Source organism: Anoplopoma fimbria, chromosome 20 (assembly GCF_027596085.1).
Source record: "Anoplopoma fimbria isolate UVic2021 breed Golden Eagle Sablefish chromosome 20, Afim_UVic_2022, whole genome shotgun sequence".
Classification (NCBI taxonomy): domain Eukaryota; kingdom Metazoa; phylum Chordata; class Actinopteri; order Perciformes; family Anoplopomatidae; genus Anoplopoma; species Anoplopoma fimbria.
In genome coordinates this window covers 8,538,655-8,560,300 of record NC_072468.1, presented here as the reverse complement: position 1 = coordinate 8,560,300, position 21,646 = coordinate 8,538,655, and the positions used below count along the sequence as shown (strand labels likewise).

The following is a 21,646-nucleotide window of genomic DNA, read 5'->3' as shown; positions in this document are numbered from 1 at the left end:
AAAGTGCTTTTCGGCAGCTGCAAATAATTCCTCAACCAAATGATAATGAAAAAAAAGTGTAACATTTTGTAACATCAAGTGTTCAATAACATGCTATAATTTCAGAAAAAAAAAATGCAATCTTTTTGTCTCTTCACATGGTCTGTATTTCCACATCCTCTTTTGAGAAATGAACTTGAGTGGCAACGTTGTAGTTGTCTGCTGGATGTGTTCATGCATGGATGGTGAGGGAGGGTGTGCTCATCAATATGTCATATTTGGAAGCCCCTGTGTAGAGCTAAGTGTAACCCTAGCTTTGCCCTTCTTTGACACCCTCCTATTCTTAGCCCCGGTCACTGTGACAATCATCTGAGTAAGACTATGAAACCGGGAATGAGGATGAAAGTGATACTCCACCTGAAGTCTGTCTGTTGACTATGAAACCATTATAACAGACATGATGTTCTTGTGGAGGATCTACAAGCTTTTTACAACCACCTTTCATGCCCACACAACTGTAGGTACAACATGCTCAAAAGATCAAATTATCTTTATTCTCAATTAAAGACTCCTTTAATTTATGATAACATTAACCATTATTTGTCATAATTGTACAGAAAGTATTCTAAAACAAACCCTGTCTCTGCTTCTTTAGCTTCTAAATGCTTATAAGTGGAAACGTATACCAATTTTGTGAGAATTTAAATATCTGTCCATTTAAGAATAAATGGCATTAACCCTTTCTGAGTTAATTGTAAATCAATCTTAAAAAATACGATAAGTGCTGTCTCCTTATATAATTTAATATGCTACTATGAACTATGATATTTTTTTATATACAGAAAAACGTTTAAAATGTTATAATTATGTTCATAATGTCAAATAAAAAAATATAGAATAAAATCGCCTATGACATCATAGATACAGCAACAACCCCCCCCCCAAAAAAATCAACCAATAGAAAACCGGGATGCACATGCTCTGGCCAATCAGAAGTCTCGACAGAAGTGAAGGTTTTTACCTAACCTGCAGGTTTCAGGCATCCTATCTTGTCAAAATTAGGACTAGTGACAAAAGCCCAGCGTCTCCTATTCGTAGTTATGACACAGTGGATGTACGTCTTTGATGCAACTTTCTCCATGTCCTCGTTTTTCTTTAACTAGCGGAAGGTAAGAAATGATACAACGTTCATTCCCATAACAGCTAGCTCGCTGGCTAACGCTAGCTTTCGTTGATGTGTCAATCAAGCTAGCTTAGCTGCTAGAACGCTAGCTAGCTAGCTAACAGCACAGTTGACAAACCCACCGTTAAACTCTGAGGTTATCGTGGTTTTTGCTCACAGCAGGTGTCTTGTTAGCTGTGAAATTTGAAAATACACATCACAATCTGATGTGACTGGACGTGTTACGTCATCCAGCTTGGGCACTATTAGCTAATGTTTTCGTGAAATAGTTAGCTGGCAGTTCTGCACATAGTCTGTTACATATGTGGGAAATGTGAGCTTATTTTACGTAAGAAATGGGCTCGCAGCGGCTTCATGGTCCCTGTTATATTACGCAGAAACTAAATGGGAGGTTGAATGGGGATGCAGCTAACATGGATATTAACAAGCTAATGGTATTCGGCTAACCCAGCCTGTTACATGTCCTGCTGTTTAGTCAACAACGAGGACGCCCCTTGGTAACCTCAGTGCACATCATCACGTAAACACTACCCATATGCAATCCATATGCAACGTTTAGATTCGTCTCAATCTTATTTGCACGACGTTGTCAAATAGCAGTGGAGCAAACCTGTCAACTCAGCGGATCTGAGGTCTGTCTTAAGATCCAACTTGCTCTGACCGTTGCACCTTTTGGATCCCACCTCACTTCTGCATCCCACAAAGCTGTATTAGCATTTTGTAGTTTGCAAGTACACAAAGTGTGAATATAAGCCTTCGTTGTTCACCACTGACGCCTCTCTAATCCCCCCCCTCAGGTTCACTCTACAATTATGGAGTTTTGAAAAGGAAAGTGGGAGTTTTGGGGGGAAAGGGGGCCTTTCCCCTCAAGTTTGATGGTGGGACTGCTGGAGAAGAAGGGCAGACGGTAGTTGAAGTTTTTGCCTTTTTGTAAATTATTAAAAGTATAAAAAAAAAGAAAATATCTATTTTTGCTAACATTGAAAGTGTACATTTTTGTATAGAACGCACAAGAGGTTTTGTATTTATTGAATTCTTGATGCCATCGTATGCTACAAGCTCCTTAGTTTGTGTTCAACTCTTGGTTGAAATGGTGGACTGAAACAAGTCGCAGAAAGGCTCTGGGGTGGCTAGGGTGCGGTGGAACCTCAACACAAGCACAATTCTAGCACTCCAAACCATCTCGCCCTTTTGTTGACACATTTTTTTTTTTCTTGATATACTTTTTCTTCTTGGAGAGCAGCTCTGTTACAGTACACGTTATTAGTGACATTGTTTTTTTGATTTGTTACATCGCATTGTTTTGTTTTTGAGTCTTTATTTATAATTGTGGGTGGTGGGCTCTAGGAGGGACTTTGAGATACAAAAGGGAAGAGGGTTCACTGTGAAGATTTGGAGGAGGTCAGGATGAGTCTAGCACTGCCGGACTGCACCCCCAAATGCCGCTCACAGCAGCATGCGGACGAGGTGGTGGCGGCACTAACTGGCGGCTCTGAGGGGCAGCTGCGGGCGTTCTTGACCTCACACTGCCACAATGCGGCCACCTTGAGGGATGCCTTTGGTCGCACAGCCCTGCACCTGGCATCCTCGCTGGGAAAGAAGACCCTACTGGAGTGGCTGATGGAAAGTAAGAATGCTGACCTGATGGGGAAGGATAAGGAGTCCGGTTGGACCGCTGTGCATCGCAGCGCTTTCTACGGACACATCCACTGTCTCATATCACTAGTCAAGGTATATATTAAAAGTGCTATCAAGTTGTTCAAGGTGTTTCCATTTAAATGGTCTCATTTACCAAATTAGTTGAATTATGCAACAATGTGGTGCCAATAAAGGAATATTTAAGATTATTCCCAGCTAATTTTTTTATGATTTGGACTAACCTTTGTCTCTTGACATTGTTTCAGCATGGAGGACTTCTGTCCACACAGGACAAGGAGGGTCTCTCTGTCCTGGACCTTACAATGAAGGACAGACCAGCACATGTTGTGTTCAAAAACACCGGTAAGAAAAGCTGATGACTTCAGTGCTTAAGTTGAGCTGGGATTTCTGGCACAACTTCACCCACCCCCTATATACATTAAAGATGAAAAATATGTAAAGAGGTCAAAACCGCAGCAACACTTGTTGACATTGTTTTGAAATTTGCGGTAAAACCATTGATTAAGTTTTGTTTTTGTTGAGAGCCACTAGACTTATTAGCATCATGGTGACTCATTCTGTTTAATGATGCATTTCACACTTGTACATGCATGGGATTTAACACTCCCTGGGCTACATCACATGTCTCGCCATTATGTTTTGTACTTTTCACATTGGATAGAAATTGATGTAGCACCCACTGTGGATGAACAGGACATCCCCTGTATTTGATCTGTTTTCTATTTAACTTATTTGTATCTTTTTATTTTTATTTTACCCTTTTAAAATCCTATTTAAATGTGTCTTTTAATATGTCAGTTTATTAACTTTCTTGATGCCTTTCATGTCTTATGTAAAGCCCTTTAAATTGCCTTGTTGTTGAGAGGTGCCAAACAAATATGCCTTGCCCTTTTTAATTGCAGAAAAGGCCAGTGGTTTAATCAAGCTTCAGGTGGAGGCTGTGTTGTGGTTGCGCATGTAATTTAGTTTTCTTCCTCATTACAGACCCAACTGAAGTATACACATGGGGAAACAATACTAATTTCAGTCTCGGGCATGGTAATCAGGAGAGCCGACAGCACCCTGAGCTTGTGGATGTGTTTGCCAGGACTGGGGTTTACATCAAGCAGGTAGGCCAACAACATGCTTCTGTTGTCACTGCTCTCCAAGGAGTAAAGAAAGTGTTTTCCTACAGCGTAGGGCTTCCCTACCCTGAAAGCCCCACTCGCATGTATCACACCAGTAATGGCCTCATGCTTCAACTCTATGCCAACGTGTGTTGCATAAAAAAAAAAGCCAATGCACATGGGTACTCTAGATAAGGCACACCACCTGGGTAAAGCAGCAAAACACTCCCTCCCCAGAGTCTGATATTACACAACCTTCTCTTCAGAGTAAATCAGCATTTGTAGAAAAGAAAAAAAAAAAGAAAAAGGATGGCTGATACTGGCCCATACTTTCTCAAGGTGAAACCTTAATTGAGAGTTATTTAAATGGTATGTTTCATAATTGAATGAAGTTAAAGGTTAGATAACCATGGCATCAGGAAATGCTGTCAGTAACGTTGTCTGACTGAGTCAAATAGAGGGCAGAGTTTGTGTGTCGGCGTGGACTGATCGGTCCTCAGTTGTGACTTTGTTAAGCCGGTCTTTGCATGGTTAAACCACGCTGCCAGAGTGTGCCAGCCCGACTACAATTTCATGAATTTGTCATGTGGATCCTCTTAGTGTGATTAATATAGCTGCTGGCACTAGTGCAGCTACCCCCAGTCGTGTGCGTTGCGTACACACCAGATGCTAGTTATAGCAGCTTATGTAATGACTGTTAGATATGTTGCCATTGTAATCCATTCTCAAGATTTGGTATTTGTATGGGGTTTGTGTATTTGTTAAGAACTGATTAATCTGGGAATATACCTGTATTTTTGGTGTTTACAGAAGAAACTCCATGTTTGATGGTTTCTTTCTTCTGACATACAGGACTTGACATGCAGAGTAATTTCATAAAGCCTAGTGGGGGACGGATAGATCTGATTTCATGACCACACAATGACCCAGTGCCACTGCATTTAGTCTTTGTCCTCCTGGCCCAACTCGACAGGTGCCAGAGGTTAAATATTAATTCCACAATGACATGTTTTTAATTAAATGAACTACACTGGTGTGTACGCATGTGTGCGAATGTCCACATCAATGTGATACTTTGGGAAACATCCCTGTGCCCTATTGAAAGCTTGAGGGTAGCAATGTATTAGTAATGATGTTTGCTTTTCCACTTGTGCCCCGGCCTTTATTGGCATAGTGTTTTACTATCACTACAAGAGGGCTTGGCTGAGGGACGTGGAAAGAGATGCATCGCAGCCTCCGCTATGAGGTCCAAATTATAATGACAGGAACCTTTTATCAGCACGAACTTCAGACTCTGTTTTTTTTCTCCGTAACAGTAGGATATGTTGTATTTTAAAATACTGATAAAAAGAAACGGGCACAAGTTTAATCTCCTCTTCTCCCTGTAGGTGGTCCTGTGTAAGTTCCACTCTGTGTTCCTGTCCCAGAAAGGCCAGGTCTTCACCTGTGGGCATGGACTGGGAGGACGACTTGGCCATGGAGATGAACAGACTTATCTGGTGAAGCTTGTTATAGGGCATCATTTAAGTGTGACAAGATGTGACATATATTTTGAGAATCTGCAAATGAGTCCATATTTCTTATGCCGTGTTCACACCAAAAGCGAAGCGAATTTTTCGCGTGTTTAGTTTACATGTAAAGTCAATGCACAGACACGAGTAGACGTGAGCTCGAGCCTGACGGTGCGAATGACGCGAAATTGTGAAATTCGCCTCATTCGCTTCATTCGCACGAGTTGAAATATTCCAACTCGGGCGAAAAATTTGCGTGACGCTGTGTTGCGAAAGCCAATCAGCGTTGAGATTGTCATTCTGTCATTGAAGCAAAGTCTAGCACCAATCGATCCGAGCTCCGTTCAGAAAACAAGCATTTTAAAAGTGATTTCCTTGTCGTCAATGCAGAGAGAACTAACAAAACATGAATTCTGACTTTTTACAAACAACCATCATTGTGTTGCTATTTCGGCGTCGCTTTTTTGTACATCTATTGCAATTAAATCACAGTAAAACTGTTTATTTTCGGTTCACACAGCTGTAGTAAACAAGCCGACATGTGGCTTGCTGGATTCAGTGAATACAGCAACACCGGATGATGTTATTAACCCAGACAAGACGGCGTTTAGTTTCCCGGGATATCTGGGACTGCCACAACAAGTATAAAGCAGATATAGTAGTTATTTCTTGCATGGTTGTTGGCAGAAATAAATAGCTGAGTTGACAACGGTTTCCATGGAGATGAGCCCCTCAACCTCTCCAGCGAGTCTAGCGTGAATGAAGGGAATAAACACAAATGGACCTGCGAGTAAACTGACGAGAGGACGCGTCACGAATATTCGCTTCGCTTTTGGTGTGAACACGGCATAAGAATAATAATGTACAACTAACCTCAACAAACACTCATAAGAGAGATTCATGATCAGTGCTTTAAGCTGATGAATAACCAAAGCATTAACCGTACATTTAGTTTATATCAACAGTTAAGTTTTTGTATGAAGTGTTTTTAAATGTAGGGAGTATGATAATACAATAATACCATTAGCTGTTGACCTGAATAAAGAGACTTTCTGTTTAAGGGATGTTAATTTTAGGCAGTGTTTGCTTACACGTCATTGCTTCAGAGGCTTATTTGTAAATATCAATCAATCAGTTTCAGTTAGTCATGTTGTCCAGCTCCTCCCTAACCACAGTCACAAACTGTAAACACAGACTGTTCGGAACAGATATCTTTGTTTTTTTTTGTCTCCATGGTTAAATGCCTGCGGCTGAGACTAACTTCTCATCTTTCTCCTTATCTTCTCCTTCTCACTCATCTCCACAGGTCCCTCGGATGGTGGAGGGTCTGATGTCCCACCACTGTTCTCAGGTGGCGGCAGCTAAAGACCACACAGTGGTGCTGACGGAAGAAGGCTACGTTTACACTTTTGGCCTAAATACCTTCCACCAGCTCGGTCTGGCTCCTCCTCCGGCCTCAGCTCATGTCCCTAAACAGGTAAAGGGCAGCAAGGAGGTTAATGGAAAGTGGAAAATTACATTTTGCAGTGCATTTAACAAGCATTATTTATGTGCCAATGAGATTTTGGTTGTTTTGGTGAATGAAATAAATGACAACCTGCGAGAGTTCCTTCTATCTGCTCTCTGTTTTAATATTTGCAAGTCTCTTTTTGAGATTGATTTAGTATTTTCTACAACCACTACTTTGATAATTATAGTTGATTTTAAGTTTAGACATTCTGTTTCCTATGGGTTAAACCTCACTATGATATGCTGTGTATGCAGGTGTTCTCCAAGACGCTGAAAGGCAGGACAGTGATTGGAGTTGCTGCAGGAAGGTTCCACACAGTGCTGTGGACGAGGGAAGCTGTCTACACAATGGGACTCAATGGAGGCCAGCTGGGTAAGTCTCATTGAAATGTCGGTTAAAGCTGGTGCTATGAGAGAAAATGGCACTGCTTCTCAGATGAATAATGTGACAAGAACAGTTGCTGTGGTAAATTTGAGCAGGTAAAGGTGGGAACAACAGCCTGTGTTACACCAAAGTGTAAACATGCCAGAGTAAAACATAAATAAAGATAAATCCAGTATTTTTAGCATGCAAGCATGACTTATGATGTGATTGAAATGGTAGAATGGTCAAATGTTTACTTACTTCTGTAGGAGGTTTGGTGAGGAGGAAACCCTCCGTCATGTCAGAGGTGGATGAATCAAAAGGCTATTATGAGAATTTTTTTATTACTTGTATTTTTTAAGTAAAAGCCCATATTAAACACACACACACACTCACATGCTGTATATGGACAACTTGGCATGGTGGTGCACTGTATTGTGTGGTGTTATCCAGGTTACCTGCTGGATCCTAACGGAGAGAAGTGCGTGACAGCCCCCCGGCAGGTGTCCGCTCTGCACCACAAGGATGTCACCATAGCGATGGCAGCAGCTAGTGATGGAGCAACGGTGGTCGTGACTGAGAAGGGCGACGTCTACCTGTTGGCTGAATACCAGTGCAAGAAAATGGCTTCAAGGTGAATGGGGCAGCAGAACTCAAACCACTCCTTTTTTTTTAAACTGCAAAAATAATAAACAATCCGCTTGGAAGATTCCATTTTATTTAAAGACTCGTAACAGTCACTCTATTACATCACACAAGCATGACCTTGTTATCAGAGCAATAAACTGAACAAACTGCTCCATAATCGAAGATTGCCTCATCCACCACCCACCAAAATACAAAACACATACTACATCAATTCTGAGCAGACTTTTTCTTATATCCAGTATCTCATTGCAGAAATAGTTGGCACATTTTTCCGGTAAATCCAGAGTTCATTCCAGAATAAAGACTGCATTTTGTCAGGCAAATGTTAAGATGTAATCTCTGTGTAGAATGAAAGGTTGTACTCTCTATATTCTTCATTCTTCATAGATCTGATTGATATGTGCAGCCTTTTCAAGCCACTAGACACACTGTCTGTTCTGCATCACCTCCGGTATTCTAATCAAACCTAATTTGAATGGCAGCAGATGGTAAATCATCCTCTAAACTGGAAACCGTTACGTTATCTCATAATTTAATTTGCCTGGTCTAGTGCTGCAAATATCTTTGTTGCAAAGTGGGGCTAAGTGCATGCCTGTCTGTTAAAGAGCCATAACACAACATTGGATTCACTTGAATGCATCAATGTTCAAATGAGCATCTTCCACCAATGAAATGTAGATCAGATCCATAGATGGACAAATGGATTAATAGAGTATATGACGTTTATAATTTAAATATATTCTTTTTTTTTTTTTTTTTATTCCCTTTTCAGGCAGCTGAATGTCAAGAAGGTTCTGGTCAGCGGTGGGAGTCTGGACCACCGTGTGGTTCCTCAGATCCTGAATGAGGGAGGAGGGGAAAAGCTGGCCATCTTGGCATTAGATGAAGCTGGGAGGGCAAGTACATTTAGAAAGTATTACAGAAAATGCTTTTCACTCATAAAACTGTACTTAAATATCACTTTCTCTTGCTGCTTAAACATTTAGAAAGTGAAGCAGAATGTATAACATTGTTCTTTTTACTTCCCCTATTGTTATCTAACTATATGGATCATTGTAGACAGTTATACAATACAAAAGCAGGCTAGCCTATTTTGGGTCCTATAGATAAAAATGGTGACTAAGACTTGTCGGTGCAACTTTCCTTAAATGTTCTCTCTCCTCCATTTCCGTCCCCCTTTCAGGTGTTTTGCTGGCGGTCCTCCGGCAGCTCGGTGAGACAGTGCCGGTGGGCGTATGGGCGTCAGGTTTTCATGTCGGACATCGCTCTCAGCAAGAACGGCATGATGTTTGTGACTCAGGAGGGGGAGGGCTTCAATGGAGTGTGGGCCGGGGAATATAAGAAGTACGGGGAGAAGAAAGGTGAGGAATTTAGGAACATGGTGTTTTGAATCATGAAGTTGGCCAGTGTTTTGCCATTGTCTTGAACTACTTAAATAGTTTTACATTTGACTTGTATTGACTAAACCTTAGATTTGTCAAGCTAATTTACCAACGGCTTTAATGAATACAATGAGTGACCTAAACATACTCGTGTTAAGTTTATTAGGGATAATACAGCAGCAATAGTAAGTGCCCAATAGAAAGGACAGACACAACTAGGTAACCAACCTTTTTGAAAAATGTGTTTTAGGTAGAAAAGAGTGATGGTTTTAAACCTAATTGACATGCTTCTTGTAATCCTAGAGTGCAGTGTGGAGGTTTGTGGCCATTCAGATGCTGTGACAATGTATGAGCGCATTCGTCTGGAGAAACTCCCGTATGTCCACAGAGCGGTCAGCATCACCATGGACTCCAAAGGCCGGAATTTTGGAGTGCTTCAGTCCGACCCCAAAACAAGGTAGGATATCTCCTCTGAAGCTTAGATAAGGTTTCGCTCGATTGTGTGCTTATGTTCATAAGTCTGTGTTTTTGGTTATTTTGTGCTAAATAGTAAATGGGTAAAGAGCATTTAGAGAAATGACTATGAGTCATAAACATACTTCTATTATACAATTCATCAGCATTAAAAAAAAGTTGATGGGAAGAAAAAAAAGGACTGACTTTAAAAGCATCATCTCCACAGGGACTCAATAATGATTTAGCCACTTGGGTATTACATACAATAGTGGACTATTTATCTTATCTGCTTGGGTCTAATTGTCTTTATTTTTAGATCTCTCCCCTGCTGATAAAGTATGCTGCATTATTTGCGCCTGTGTTGCAGCGTGGAAGCTTCTTCCGGTCCAATTATCACTCAATTGTCAGAGATTATACTCTTTGTGTTTGTGTTCTCGATGTTTGTGTTGTAAATGTAAATTTTTGATAATGTGAGTGATACAATGTTACAATGACGTCCACCCTGTCTTTGATCCAGCTTGTACGAGATTCCCAGCATTTCTCCGTCCTCCTTCTCCAAACACTTTCGGAGCCTTCTGGATGAGGCGGACGAAATGGACAGCATCCACGATGTGACCCTCCAGGCCGGTGATCGCACCTTCCCAGCCCACAAGTTCATCCTTTCCATGAGGTCCGAGTTCTTCCGGAAGCAGTTCATGTCCGAGCATTGTGGGTTCGACGAGGATCTTGATGGAGAAGTGAGAAGGAGCGAGGATGCCGTGGGCTGTGATTTAATCATTTTGGAGAAGATCACACCGGACATGCTGGAATACGTCCTGCACTTCATCTACACTGACTCCTGCGAGCTGCTGGTGCACGGGGCCCGGCCAAGAGTCTTGGGGGCCTTGCCAGGACAAAACCAGGTGAGGAAAATAAAAACAAATCCCCAAAGTGTCATTCACTTAAACTCACAGCACCAAAAATTCAGATAAACAAGACTTCAATATATACTATTGCTTGAGTAGATACAAAATATTTGCGTTGGCCTTGAAGAGCTGAGCCTCTGACTCAGCTGCTCCTCTGTATCTGTTGCCGTGGCCAGGACTTCGAGCAGGAGAGGCTTATCAGCAGCCTGCAGGACTTGGGCCTGAGAGGCCGTTCAGCCGTCGAGGTGTACCGCTCCCTTCCCCCTGCAACCAAAGGAGATGGTGACAAGGCCAAGAGCAAGTGCGCCAAGCCTGGCAAGAAGGGGAAAGGAGGTAAAGGTGACAAGGCTGGGGCCAACGAGGGAGGGGCCAACCCAGTGAAAACCTTGCAGGGGGTTGCGAAGAAGCTGGGCCTGGGAGGCCTGTCTGCACGGTGAGAGACTGATAAGTGTGCTCGAAAAACCCTTGCAAAAAACAGATATGGTGTCATTTCTCCTCATTCATGCTTTCTCTTTTCCTTGACAGACTGGATGGAGTCAAATATGAAAGTGGAAAGATCAATGTTGTAAACAAGAAAACTGGCAACAAGCCAAAGTTCTACCAGAAAAAAGGGTGAGTTTCTGAGCGTATAAAATAACAGTTGTAGATATAGATGAGATGACAAATATAGAACTTGTCATGAAAATGCAGTTTTTCCTGATCTCTCTCTTTCTCTCTTTGTGTGTCCGTACAGCTCCTATCTTTGTGATGTTACTCTGAAATCTGAAGATGGTAAAGAGTTTCCATGTCACAAGAGTGTCCTCTGTGCAAGACTAGGTAAGGTCACCCTGTCATCAAAGAACCAAATACACAGACATTCTCACTCATTCAAGCTGATGGAGAATGCACGGTTGTTATTTTGAACGAATGTGTACGTCATACAGTAGCACATTTGCCTCGTGGGTAAAACGGCACTATTAAAAATATAATTGTGCCCTTTTTAAATAATAGCCTGTTGTGTGTGTGGAAGCAACTTTAAATTTCATGGCTGTTGGAAGTTTCTGGAGTTACAGAAAGTGAGTTTTTTGTTTCAGAATACTTCAATAGTATGCTTGGAAACCCCTGGATTGAGGTATGCCATGTTTTTTTAATTTCATACTGCCTTATTCATTAACCAGCGTTTCACCGGTCTCAATGCTTGCAGTTGATTTTGTGGACGTAACCACATTGGCACGGATAATGATGTTGTCTTGTGCCCACTCAGGCCACCTCCTGCTCTGCCCTGGAGATGCCTACCAGCTCAGAGATTCTGCAGGTCATTCTAGAGTATATTTATACGGATGAGTCCCCCACCATTAAAGGTAACTTCTCAAGATTAATGTTGATATCACAAATTACAATCTTTCATTACCTACTAATTTGCACGAAAAAAGTATTAAGAGGACGAATTGTTTTCTCTTTACCCGACAGAGTCTATGAATGTGGAATTTGTCTGCAACGTATTGGTTGTGGCCGACCAGCTGCTCATCACACGACTGAAGGAGATGTGCGAGGTCGTCATCACCGAGAACTGTACGCTGTGCTTGTCTTTCAATCTGTCCTAGATCGCGTCATTTACTTTGCCCTTTAGCCTTTTCCTTTTATCTTGAAATAATACTGCATTCATGTCATGGAAATTACAATTTAATGCAGTGTCTCCCACAGGATTTTGTGAGACTATAGTCGATTTTAAAGTTTAATGTTCAATTTGATTCACTTTGAGAGCAAAATAAAGAAGCTAGAACTGTGAACAACCTTGCGCTCTTGTTACATTTAGGCTATTCAAGTACTTTTTCTAATTACAATTTTGAGTTATTTGTACTTCACTATTTACAATTTATGTAACTTTTTAGTGAAGTTAAAAGTGCAGTAAATCCCTCTGATATGTAGTGGACTAGAAGTATAAAGTATTAGTTACTAGTCAGGCTACTTCTGCATAATGTGTATACTTTTATGATTGGTACTAAGTGTTTTTTGATTATTAATACTTCTGTACTTTCAGCTGATTATCATTTTGAAGGCAGGACTATTACTTTTTATGGAGTAGTTTCACACTCTGCTCTAGTAAATTATTTAATCATAAACACATTAGTCATATAGATATGAATTTGCGATTACACTGCAAAAAAAGTCACACTTACAAAGCTGGGTAAATAATAGTGGTCCTTGTTACAACTATGTTTAGTCGTCATGCATTCTGAGGATTAATCTGCTGTCCCTTTATGTTACTCTGTTTCTTTTTAATCAGTTAAACATCAGGCTCAGAAGCGTTTTTTCCATGTTAAGGTTCTTGACCACAAATTGCGAATGAGGTCACTGCAGCAGAGTTATTAATGGAAATTAGGGAAAATAAGTTCAGACACAATTGCTTCTTTGAAATGATTCCCTGTGATTTGTGAATGACGCTGCTTGCTTTGCTCCTCTCCAGTGACTCTGAAGAACGGAGCAGAGCTGCTGGAGTTTGCCACCATGTACAACGCAGAGCAGCTTAAACTCTCCTGTCTCCAGTTCATCGTGGTCAACATGGCCGCCCTGCTGGAGTCAAAGTGAGAATCACAGGAAATAACCTGAACTTGACACACTATAACTTTAAAAGTATACTTGGGTCTAAAGATTATCTGAAGTAGTTAGTCAGTAAAGTTTTTGACATTCTGGTATACTGTATACAATAAATACTCCCCGCAGGAGAGAGCTAAACATATCCTTTTCTCATTTTTTCATGTCTCTGTCTGTCTGCCCCTTTGTTTTTTGTGTTGCCCTCAGAGCGCTGGATATTCTTAGTGATGAAGTGCTCGTGGAGCTTTCTGCAGCCTACAGGAGGATGGTGAGTCACCTCGCATCCGCTGCTAGAAAACATCACAATCTGCATCATCCTTTCCGTTACTTCAGTGTTTGCTTAATGTTTGCTTAATGTTTGTCTGGCTTTGATTTTTAAAGATAAAATAGCAGTTAAATGCATTTCTTTGAAACAACTCCTTTGAAGTCATAGATCTGAATCGTACACAGCTCAATCTATCATTCTCCAGAGTAACGGTTCACTAATGTCACTGCTTTTGTTTTCTTGTTTAACTTGCAACTTAATGCAGCAGCCTCTGGTACCTCAATACTTGTTGGATTTTTTGTCATATGTGCTTTGTTTTAAAATATATTAATATGTATCATGATTGCATCGAGTCAGTCTTGGTTCTCATATCTGAATGTAAATTTGTACAGGGTCAGGTTCTGATTGTTTTCTTTGTTTGTTTTCGTTTCAGATCCCAGCCATGCAGAGGAGGGTTATCACTCCGTATCCTGGCGCCCCAGACCTCAGTGTGTTTGATGATGAGGATTTGGACTCAGCGTTCAGCCCCAAACCAGAAGCAGAACTGGACCACTCTTGCAGGTACAGAAACAAAAATGTTGAGCATCTCCATGTAGACTTCCATTGTGTTTGTTTCCTGTTTTGGCTGCTGATTTGGCTGGCAGTTTTGTATTTTTGTATCCACTGTAAAAAAAATTTTTTAAAAAAAAAACGTTTCAGTGTGTAGGATTTAGTGATATCTAGTGGTGAGATTGCAGATTGCAAACAACTGAATTCTTCTCCTTTTCGAAAGTGTGTGGGAGAACTACAGTGGTCTTCAAGTAACGTAAAAACGTAAAAGGCCCTCTCTAGAACCAGTGTTTGGTTTGTCCGTTGTGGGCTACTGTAAAAACATGGCGTGCAACAGGTGGACTCCTCAAAGGACTATAATGAACAATAATAAATATGGTATTACATTCTTGCTAATAAATCTCCCTAAATCCTCCACACTGGACCCTTAAGGGAAGCGGGAGCTTACCAGGTCTACAAGTCCAGCCGTCCACTCTAAACATCTTAAATGTTGCCCTCCAAATAGATATCTGCTAATGATTGTACCACACTACCCCCCCCCTCCCCCCAGGGAAATCCTGTTAAAGAAAGCCAAGATGAAGGCTAAAAAGAAACCACGGCGACGCTCTGACAGCTCAGGAGGCTACACTCTCTCTAATATCATCCAAAGCCCCCCCGCTGCAGGTATTCTTAAACATAAGCTCCTTTTAAAACTGTCAGTACATACTGTATTACCCAAGAACAACCTAACTATCAAACTGTCTGTCCTCTCAGTGGTCTCCCCGTGCCTGGTGAAGTCAGGCAGGGCTAACTCAACAGAGTCCCTGCAGGATCTGCTCACATCCGACTCAGAGGGCAGCTACGTGGGGCTGGGCAGTCCCCGAGACATTCAGTCACCCGTCTTCCATGACAGAGCCGAGGTTAACGTCTGACCACCACAACAATCACATATATAACAGATGATGTGTTTTTTAAGAGGATATTTTACAGCTCTGTGCACGTCCAAGTACTGCTCTGCTAGTACTTTTGCTACCCTCTATGGGTCTATTATAAAAGTACTACACAAAGTCATACCTAACTTATCCATTTGCTATTGTTTTGATCCTGTTAGATAATTAAAGGAATGTGGCTAAAATACATGGAGGGGTGGATATAATCTTTAAAAAAAAAACAACAGGTGAGATATAAAATTATTGTTTATCATCTGCAGGAAGAGAAGGCCTTTAGTCAGAGGCTCAAGACCCCACCCAGCACGCCAACCACCCTGGGGGGGCGACTCCCAGCTCCCCCGAACTCTGCTCCACAAACCATCCCCAAGATCCTTCCCTGGTGAGATGGACTTAATGATCCTAAATTTGAAAACTTCTGTTTTATTTTTGCATTTGTGTTGTTTTTTTTCTTCTCCACCTCCTTAAACTATATACTGTAGATAGAACACAGAAAAGGAGAAAATCTGTGGTTTTCCATTTTTTTAAAAGCAGGTTTTAGATTTCATACAAGGTACCCTGACTTAAACATAGACCTTGTATCCTCCAACTTCATTCTAAGGAAGAGGAAGTTGGTAGAAATAAATTAGTGTCGAAATCTGAGCTGTATGTTTGAGGTAGTATGTGTGACTGTGTTAATACAATTTGCAGCCCTGCTCGTCCGCCTCCAGTCCTGGATCTGAGGACCATCATGGACATGGAGGCCAACTCTCTGCCGATCCTTGGAGCGACTCCTAAAAGCCCTGGAAGGTGTGAGACGTCCGCCTTTTTTTTAGTCTAACTGAGGACCTTCTTTAAAAACAAATAATTAAGAGTGTCTGGTTAATCAGAGGCAGTGATGGCAGTCAATTCATGACTAATTGCTTTAAATGTACAGTTGAACTGTTACTTTATTTAGAAAATGTGATGTAATTCGTCCTATTGGCCAGTCTGAAGACAGCACTACTGCCACATGAGTGAACCTCATTTGTTTAATGTTATTCCCTTCAGCTAACAGCACATATTTTACCTCCTGCCCGCAGTGTCAGCACCAGCATTAAGCATTCCCCTGTTCCCACGAAACTGTCCCAGAAGCAGAGGAAGATGTTGGCCATGGCCAACAAGGAGGCCAGTGTGGAGTCCACTGCATCCAAACCAACCCCCACAGGCACCCCGTCCAAAAGCAGTGGGAAGGCCTGGTGAGTGAGCCCAAATATGAAGACCACTACTGTCCGCTACGCACAACTGTCAAGAAATATCTTCCTGCTTCCTGTTGATGAGTTCATAGCCTGTCGTTAGATTTAAAAATACATGGCTAGAAAGTGTTTGTGGATTGGGTCGCTTAAAATGACAAACCCCAAGAGAACTGCAGTTCCCCTCAACTCTAGCATCTTTTAGCTAGTTGTTTGCCGTTTACAGGATGCAAACGAACAGTTTTTTTTCTTGTGGACTACCTGCCCAGCACCAAACAACAAAGCAGTTGAACATAGTGTTCGCATTTAGCAACTAAAGAGACAGATATTTCCCTAAAGAGCTGGTGGAGACCAGAGCTGAGCTAAAAGAAGAGTCAATAGCTTGTGTTCATCAGGCGGCTAGAAACAGGACTACAAATGAATGCTGATGTTGCTCAGCTTCTGCTGGATGTTTGCTAACATGTTCAGACTGCATTCATCTGATCTGCAACAGCCCCTCCACAAATGACCAGATCTCAGCCAGGCTACCTCAGTCATAAATAATGTTTATATTAACACCAAATTATGCATGTACAAGTTGTCATTGCCTGGTCCGATGCTGTCGTTGGGTGTACAAAAATCTGCACATCCATTCTAGAGCGTTATAACTCCTGGCTCACTCTGCTGGCCACAAAATAATGGTATACGTTGACAGTAAGTCCTCCCCACTGATCTGCTTCACAATAAGTACCACAGCTTTGTAGGGATACAGTTTTCCCTTGATAAATTTGAGACACAGTGGTGTTTAGAGAAGCAAGCTTGTCGTTCGGTGCAATCCCCCGGACCGACAGGTATAAATCTGGGGGAGGAAAAAGCAGGGAATGACCCTCCTTCATTACCACGACTGAAGTGCCCTTGAGCAAGGCCCTTAACCCAAACTGCTCCAGTGCCGCTGCTCAGTGGCCAGCAGATCAGTGGCCAGCAGATCAGACTGTGGTTGTACTGGACAACTTCCAGGTTGATCAGGGCAGTCCTGGGGGAAAAAAAGTGCATTTCCCCCAGAGCAACTCCCCTGTTACTTTTATCATGAATCCATGTGTCATACATGCTCTTTCCTTCTCTGTGTCATTTGTTTCGACCTGCAGGGCAACAGCGGCCCAGTCCCCACCCTCCTCATGCTCATTTCGGGCGCTGCTGGAGGAGGAGGAGAACTGTTTGATCAGCGCGGGACAAACAGGAGCCCAGAGAGGCCAAGGTGCCCAGGTGTCCCCTGTCACCGCCACCCCTACGACCAGAAGGGTCACATTCAAATGCGCCGAAAGCAGCGAGCCAGAGCGACCCACTGGGTGAGCATCTGTAACGCACACGCACACGCACAAGCACACGCACACGCACACGCACAAGCACACGCACACACTGGAGTACAAACATATTGGGCAAAAGGTCGCTGCCAAAACAATGTTGACTCCTTCTGTTTTGTACTGCTGTTTTCCACTTGGTGGCACTCTTGAGGTGTTTTTAATAAAACTGCAGCTCTCACACACGCATAATGAGATACAGGATACCACATTAAGAGTCCTTCCCTAGTACTTCAATACTAACTTACAGCAACACAATACTAACAATACCTTAATCTTAGACTTATATCCATCCTAATTATTTTCTCATATCTCATCAGACAGATGCAACTTTTTTAATTTATTTTGTTGTGCAACTTGGTGTTTTGAAACAGCGCTGACACAGACAATATCTGGCTTTGAGATTAAGTAATGAAAGGGGAAGTTACAATGAGTGTGTATTCTAAGACAGGCAGGTTGTGAGTCTTGACTGACAGGAACCCCTCTAGTTCTTTAGTGACACTCTGGTCCGAGCGAGGTGAACAGCTCTTAATGACCCAGTACAGCTGGGTTGATCTGCCCGCCAACACCGAGTCACCCTGACCCTTTGCAACATCCCCTCGACAGCAGGACAAACGGGGCACACACACAAGCACACACACACACACACACACACACACACACACACACACACACACACACATCAGTGTGAGCTCCAGTCTGTAAATATGCATTTTTAGTTAAATTACATACAATTGTCCATGAAGGCAGATTTCCTTTTATTGCATTAATTCTGATATAGGCCTGTGTGTGAGAGAGACAGAAAAAGAAATTCAACTCTGGAAGTGTTGGGACATCTTCAGTCATTTGCGTCTCTTTTATCTGACATAATGCTTCCTCCGCTGTATCTTTGCAGCATGAAGCGTGGTAATCTTTAGAGCAGACTCCTAGATTAAACAGCTGTGTGAGTCACTAGTGAAGTCGGTGATGTTAATCAGTCTTGATAAGGGCAGACCTCATGTCACAGCGGATCACACAGAACAGGGAGCAGGTTTCAGGTTCCTCCTGGTATTTGGATGAGCAGAGAGACGGATGAGTTCAAGGCTCAGGAAGCGGCAGGAACCTTGTGTATTCTCATGTCTTACTTATTTTTCCATATCTCAAATCAGAATTAATAGAGATGCCTTTTTAATCCTGTCAGAATTTCTCTCTCCATATGTCTTGTGAATATTTCCAGAGGTCTCTCTTGGCCAGATTAACAGACTTTCCGTATAGCTTTAACATGCATCATAGTGAGTGATATGGAATATTTTGGCCTCATTTATGACAAACTATTTATGAAGCGTGTCTCAAAGCCTCACACAGCATCTACGAAGTGACAAGACTTTTTGGGGGTAAACCAGGACCAGCAGTAATCTTATTTTTGGTAATGAAGGCATGAATCAGTTTTTCCACATCAGCTCACATTGGGTCTCTTGTTTTTTTAGCAGCTATAATTAATACTTTTATTCCTCTGCCCCGGCGAAAGCTGTGACTGGAACATTATGTTTTCGGGTTGTCCTTACTTCCGTCTTTCTATCAGAGAAAAAAATCTCTAACAACCAGCAGAATGCTAAAGCGGCCAGAAACACTGCTTGATATGAATCACTTCTATTGCACATTATCAGTTTATATTTAACTGAAATTGACATCAATGCTAGTGATTGTTTGTGTCATTGTTTTAGATTTGCTCGCTCAGGTTAAATAACTTTTGTGTTTTCTTTTAATGTGTGACCCTTCTGTAGAGTGCTGTCACAAAACATAATTCTGGTTCTTTAGCACAATAACATCTGATTTAATGTGATAATCAGTACACGGTATATACAGTACGTACTGTACTAATGTATCTTACCGCAACTGAAGGTGCTGGAAAAGCTTGAAATATGTTGAAAAGTGCCTGAATTTGACTTTGGAAAAGGTGTAAGGACCATCTGAATGCCAATGTCACTCTGTATCTGCTGGATGTGTAAACGGGCAGCAGTAGTCACATAGGAGGTTTGTGTGATCCAGGTAAACAGGCGGCCGTTCACACACAGGAGCCTGTCAGTAGTGGTTGACTCAACCTTCGTCCTTGCACTTAGACTCTTGTTGCTGTCCCCATCACAGCAGCAGGCACTGATACCCATTCTCTCTCTCTCTCTCTCTCTCTGTGTCACCCGTCTCTCCCCTCAGGCCCTGGGTGCTGGGAGCAGTGGGCAGCCCTCCCCTCTCCTCCCTGGTGACCTTTGCCTCCATCGTGGAGGAGGAGAAGGAGCAGGAAGCTGCACTGATCCGTAGCCGGGAGAAGCCGCTGGCGCTCATCCAGGTAACACTACTTGTCTGTGTGCGTTAGCGCTCGCACGCTCACCCACACATGCAGGACGCCCTCCTGCCATGACTGAATGTATTTGCTTGTGTGTGTCTGCGGCATTCAAGTGGAAAACAGTGGTGGTGTTTCAGGGTGGTATGTCCGCCGGCGGCATGTGTCTCCTTTCTATCTGGCAGGCATGTATCTAATGAAGCTAATGAAGACCAGTCACTTTTATCTGACATCATGTACAGTGCTGGTTAGGCGTGAGGTGCCTCCAGTTTGGTCTCTTGACAGCCGTCCCTCCTCTTCTCCAGACGCCGCCAGGCTTCTGTCAGCACCTTCTCAAAACAAAACTTTTTCCCCCTATGGCCTTCTGGTTGGCATTATGCAAAACACTCTCATTATCATTAAGCAGTCAGTGTCAGCGTTTTCTCCTTAAACCTCAATCGAGGTGTGGTTTTATTGCCCACAATATCTCCCTTTTCATGTTTTTTGTTTTTTTTGTCTTTGTAGATTGAAGAGCGGGCAATCCAAGACCTTTTGTTCCATTACAAAGCCTGCGACAACCCTGATGAGCTGATAGTGGTGGAGAGGTCTTCCAGAGGTCCTATGGCAGCCCCAACCTGGAACAAACACTAATGTTTAACAGCACAGCCGCTACATACCAACAAAAAGAGAACATCATCTGCAGTTGTCGGCAGCGTCCCTTCCACAGCTTCCCCATGACGTCCTCCGATCCATCAGTCCACGGCAAGATGCACCTCAGACTGGGTCTGATGCAAATGTAAGCTTGTCTCTGCAGTGTTACATAAAATTTTATGTAATTGCTGCTCAGCGTTTTGTTTGTGCGAGTGAGTGAGAGAGAGAGAGAGAGAGAGTGAATGATTTTCATAACTGAATGTGGTCCCTGAAGAGAACTTCTGGGCCCAGGATTACTTGTGCATGATTGTCCTTTTTCTTTTCTTTTTGCGGTATTAAGTCTTTCCTTGGCAAAACAATTAATAAAAAGTAAAGTAAACAACTTTTCCAAATAAATATGTGAAGTTAAAGTTGCCAAATAAAATGAAAAGAAATGAAGGTGTTTGAGCCACAAAATGGGTCCAAACTGGATCACCTTGAGGGCTTGTGCATGTCAAATCAGTGGAAACTCTCAATGTGATCAACAAAGAAAGAGTGCCAATTACCAACTGAGACAAAGTACATTTTTTGGTAAGAGTTAAAGTGAGTTGTTTACAAAGGTAGTCTGTTTAGTCTCTCTTTATGGTCCTTTTTTCTTCACAATACTTGCATTGTTTAGACTGATTGATTCAGCTTTGCAGTGTAATCTGGACTAAATATGGATGTTTTTCATAGTCAAAATAGATTAATTGATGCCGTTAGAGTGAACGCCGATTGTCTGAAAACTGGCTCTCTAGCCTTTGAAGTTATCACCAGTGTGTTTTTGAGAAGGTGGTGTGCCTTTATCAAATAATTAATACAGGTACAGCGGATAAAATACCATTTATCTCTTCATTAATTCATTCAGCGCTCTCTTCCATTATTTAATTGTTTAACTCTCCAGCTTTTCTCCCGGAGCCAATGTTATCTTGGTAGGTCCCTCCGATCTGGACCTTGTAATCTCGCCTTCTGATGCCGTTTGTGTGTGTGTGTGTGTGTGTGGGGGGGGATTTGTGATGAGAAAATGGCATGTAATAAAATAACTCACCTGTGCAATGATCCCGTCTATTGTCTCTTTTTTCAGTTTAGATGGCAGTGAACAGAATGAAAGGAGAGC

At 42.2% G+C, this 21,646-nt stretch overlaps 1 protein-coding gene across 2 annotated transcripts; it reads left to right on the top strand.

Moving 5' to 3' along the window:
• The first annotated feature begins 984 nt into the window (after positions 1-984).
• Positions 985-21,577, top strand: ibtk (inhibitor of Bruton agammaglobulinemia tyrosine kinase). 2 transcript variants are annotated; one of them, XM_054621487.1, is made up of 30 exons: positions 985-1,148; positions 1,960-2,069; positions 2,510-2,893; positions 3,067-3,163; positions 3,806-3,930; positions 5,316-5,426; positions 6,745-6,915; positions 7,203-7,320; positions 7,765-7,945; positions 8,732-8,855; positions 9,143-9,320; positions 9,645-9,798; positions 10,315-10,699; positions 10,879-11,135; positions 11,228-11,314; positions 11,436-11,518; positions 11,776-11,813; positions 11,946-12,042; positions 12,152-12,253; positions 13,149-13,266; positions 13,484-13,544; positions 13,975-14,102; positions 14,641-14,753; positions 14,844-14,989; positions 15,280-15,398; positions 15,707-15,805; positions 16,078-16,233; positions 17,352-17,552; positions 19,755-19,887; positions 20,386-21,577. In XM_054621487.1, the coding sequence occupies exons 3-30, from the start codon at positions 2,570-2,572 to the stop codon at positions 20,509-20,511; spliced, it is 4,032 nt and encodes a 1,343-aa protein (XP_054477462.1). In that variant the 5' UTR covers positions 985-1,148; positions 1,960-2,069; positions 2,510-2,569; the 3' UTR covers positions 20,512-21,577. The 2 variants fall into 2 exon arrangements, with proteins under 2 accessions (XP_054477462.1, XP_054477461.1); XM_054621486.1 differs by having other exon boundaries at positions 1,960-2,893.
• Positions 21,578-21,646: the final 69 nt, after the last annotated feature.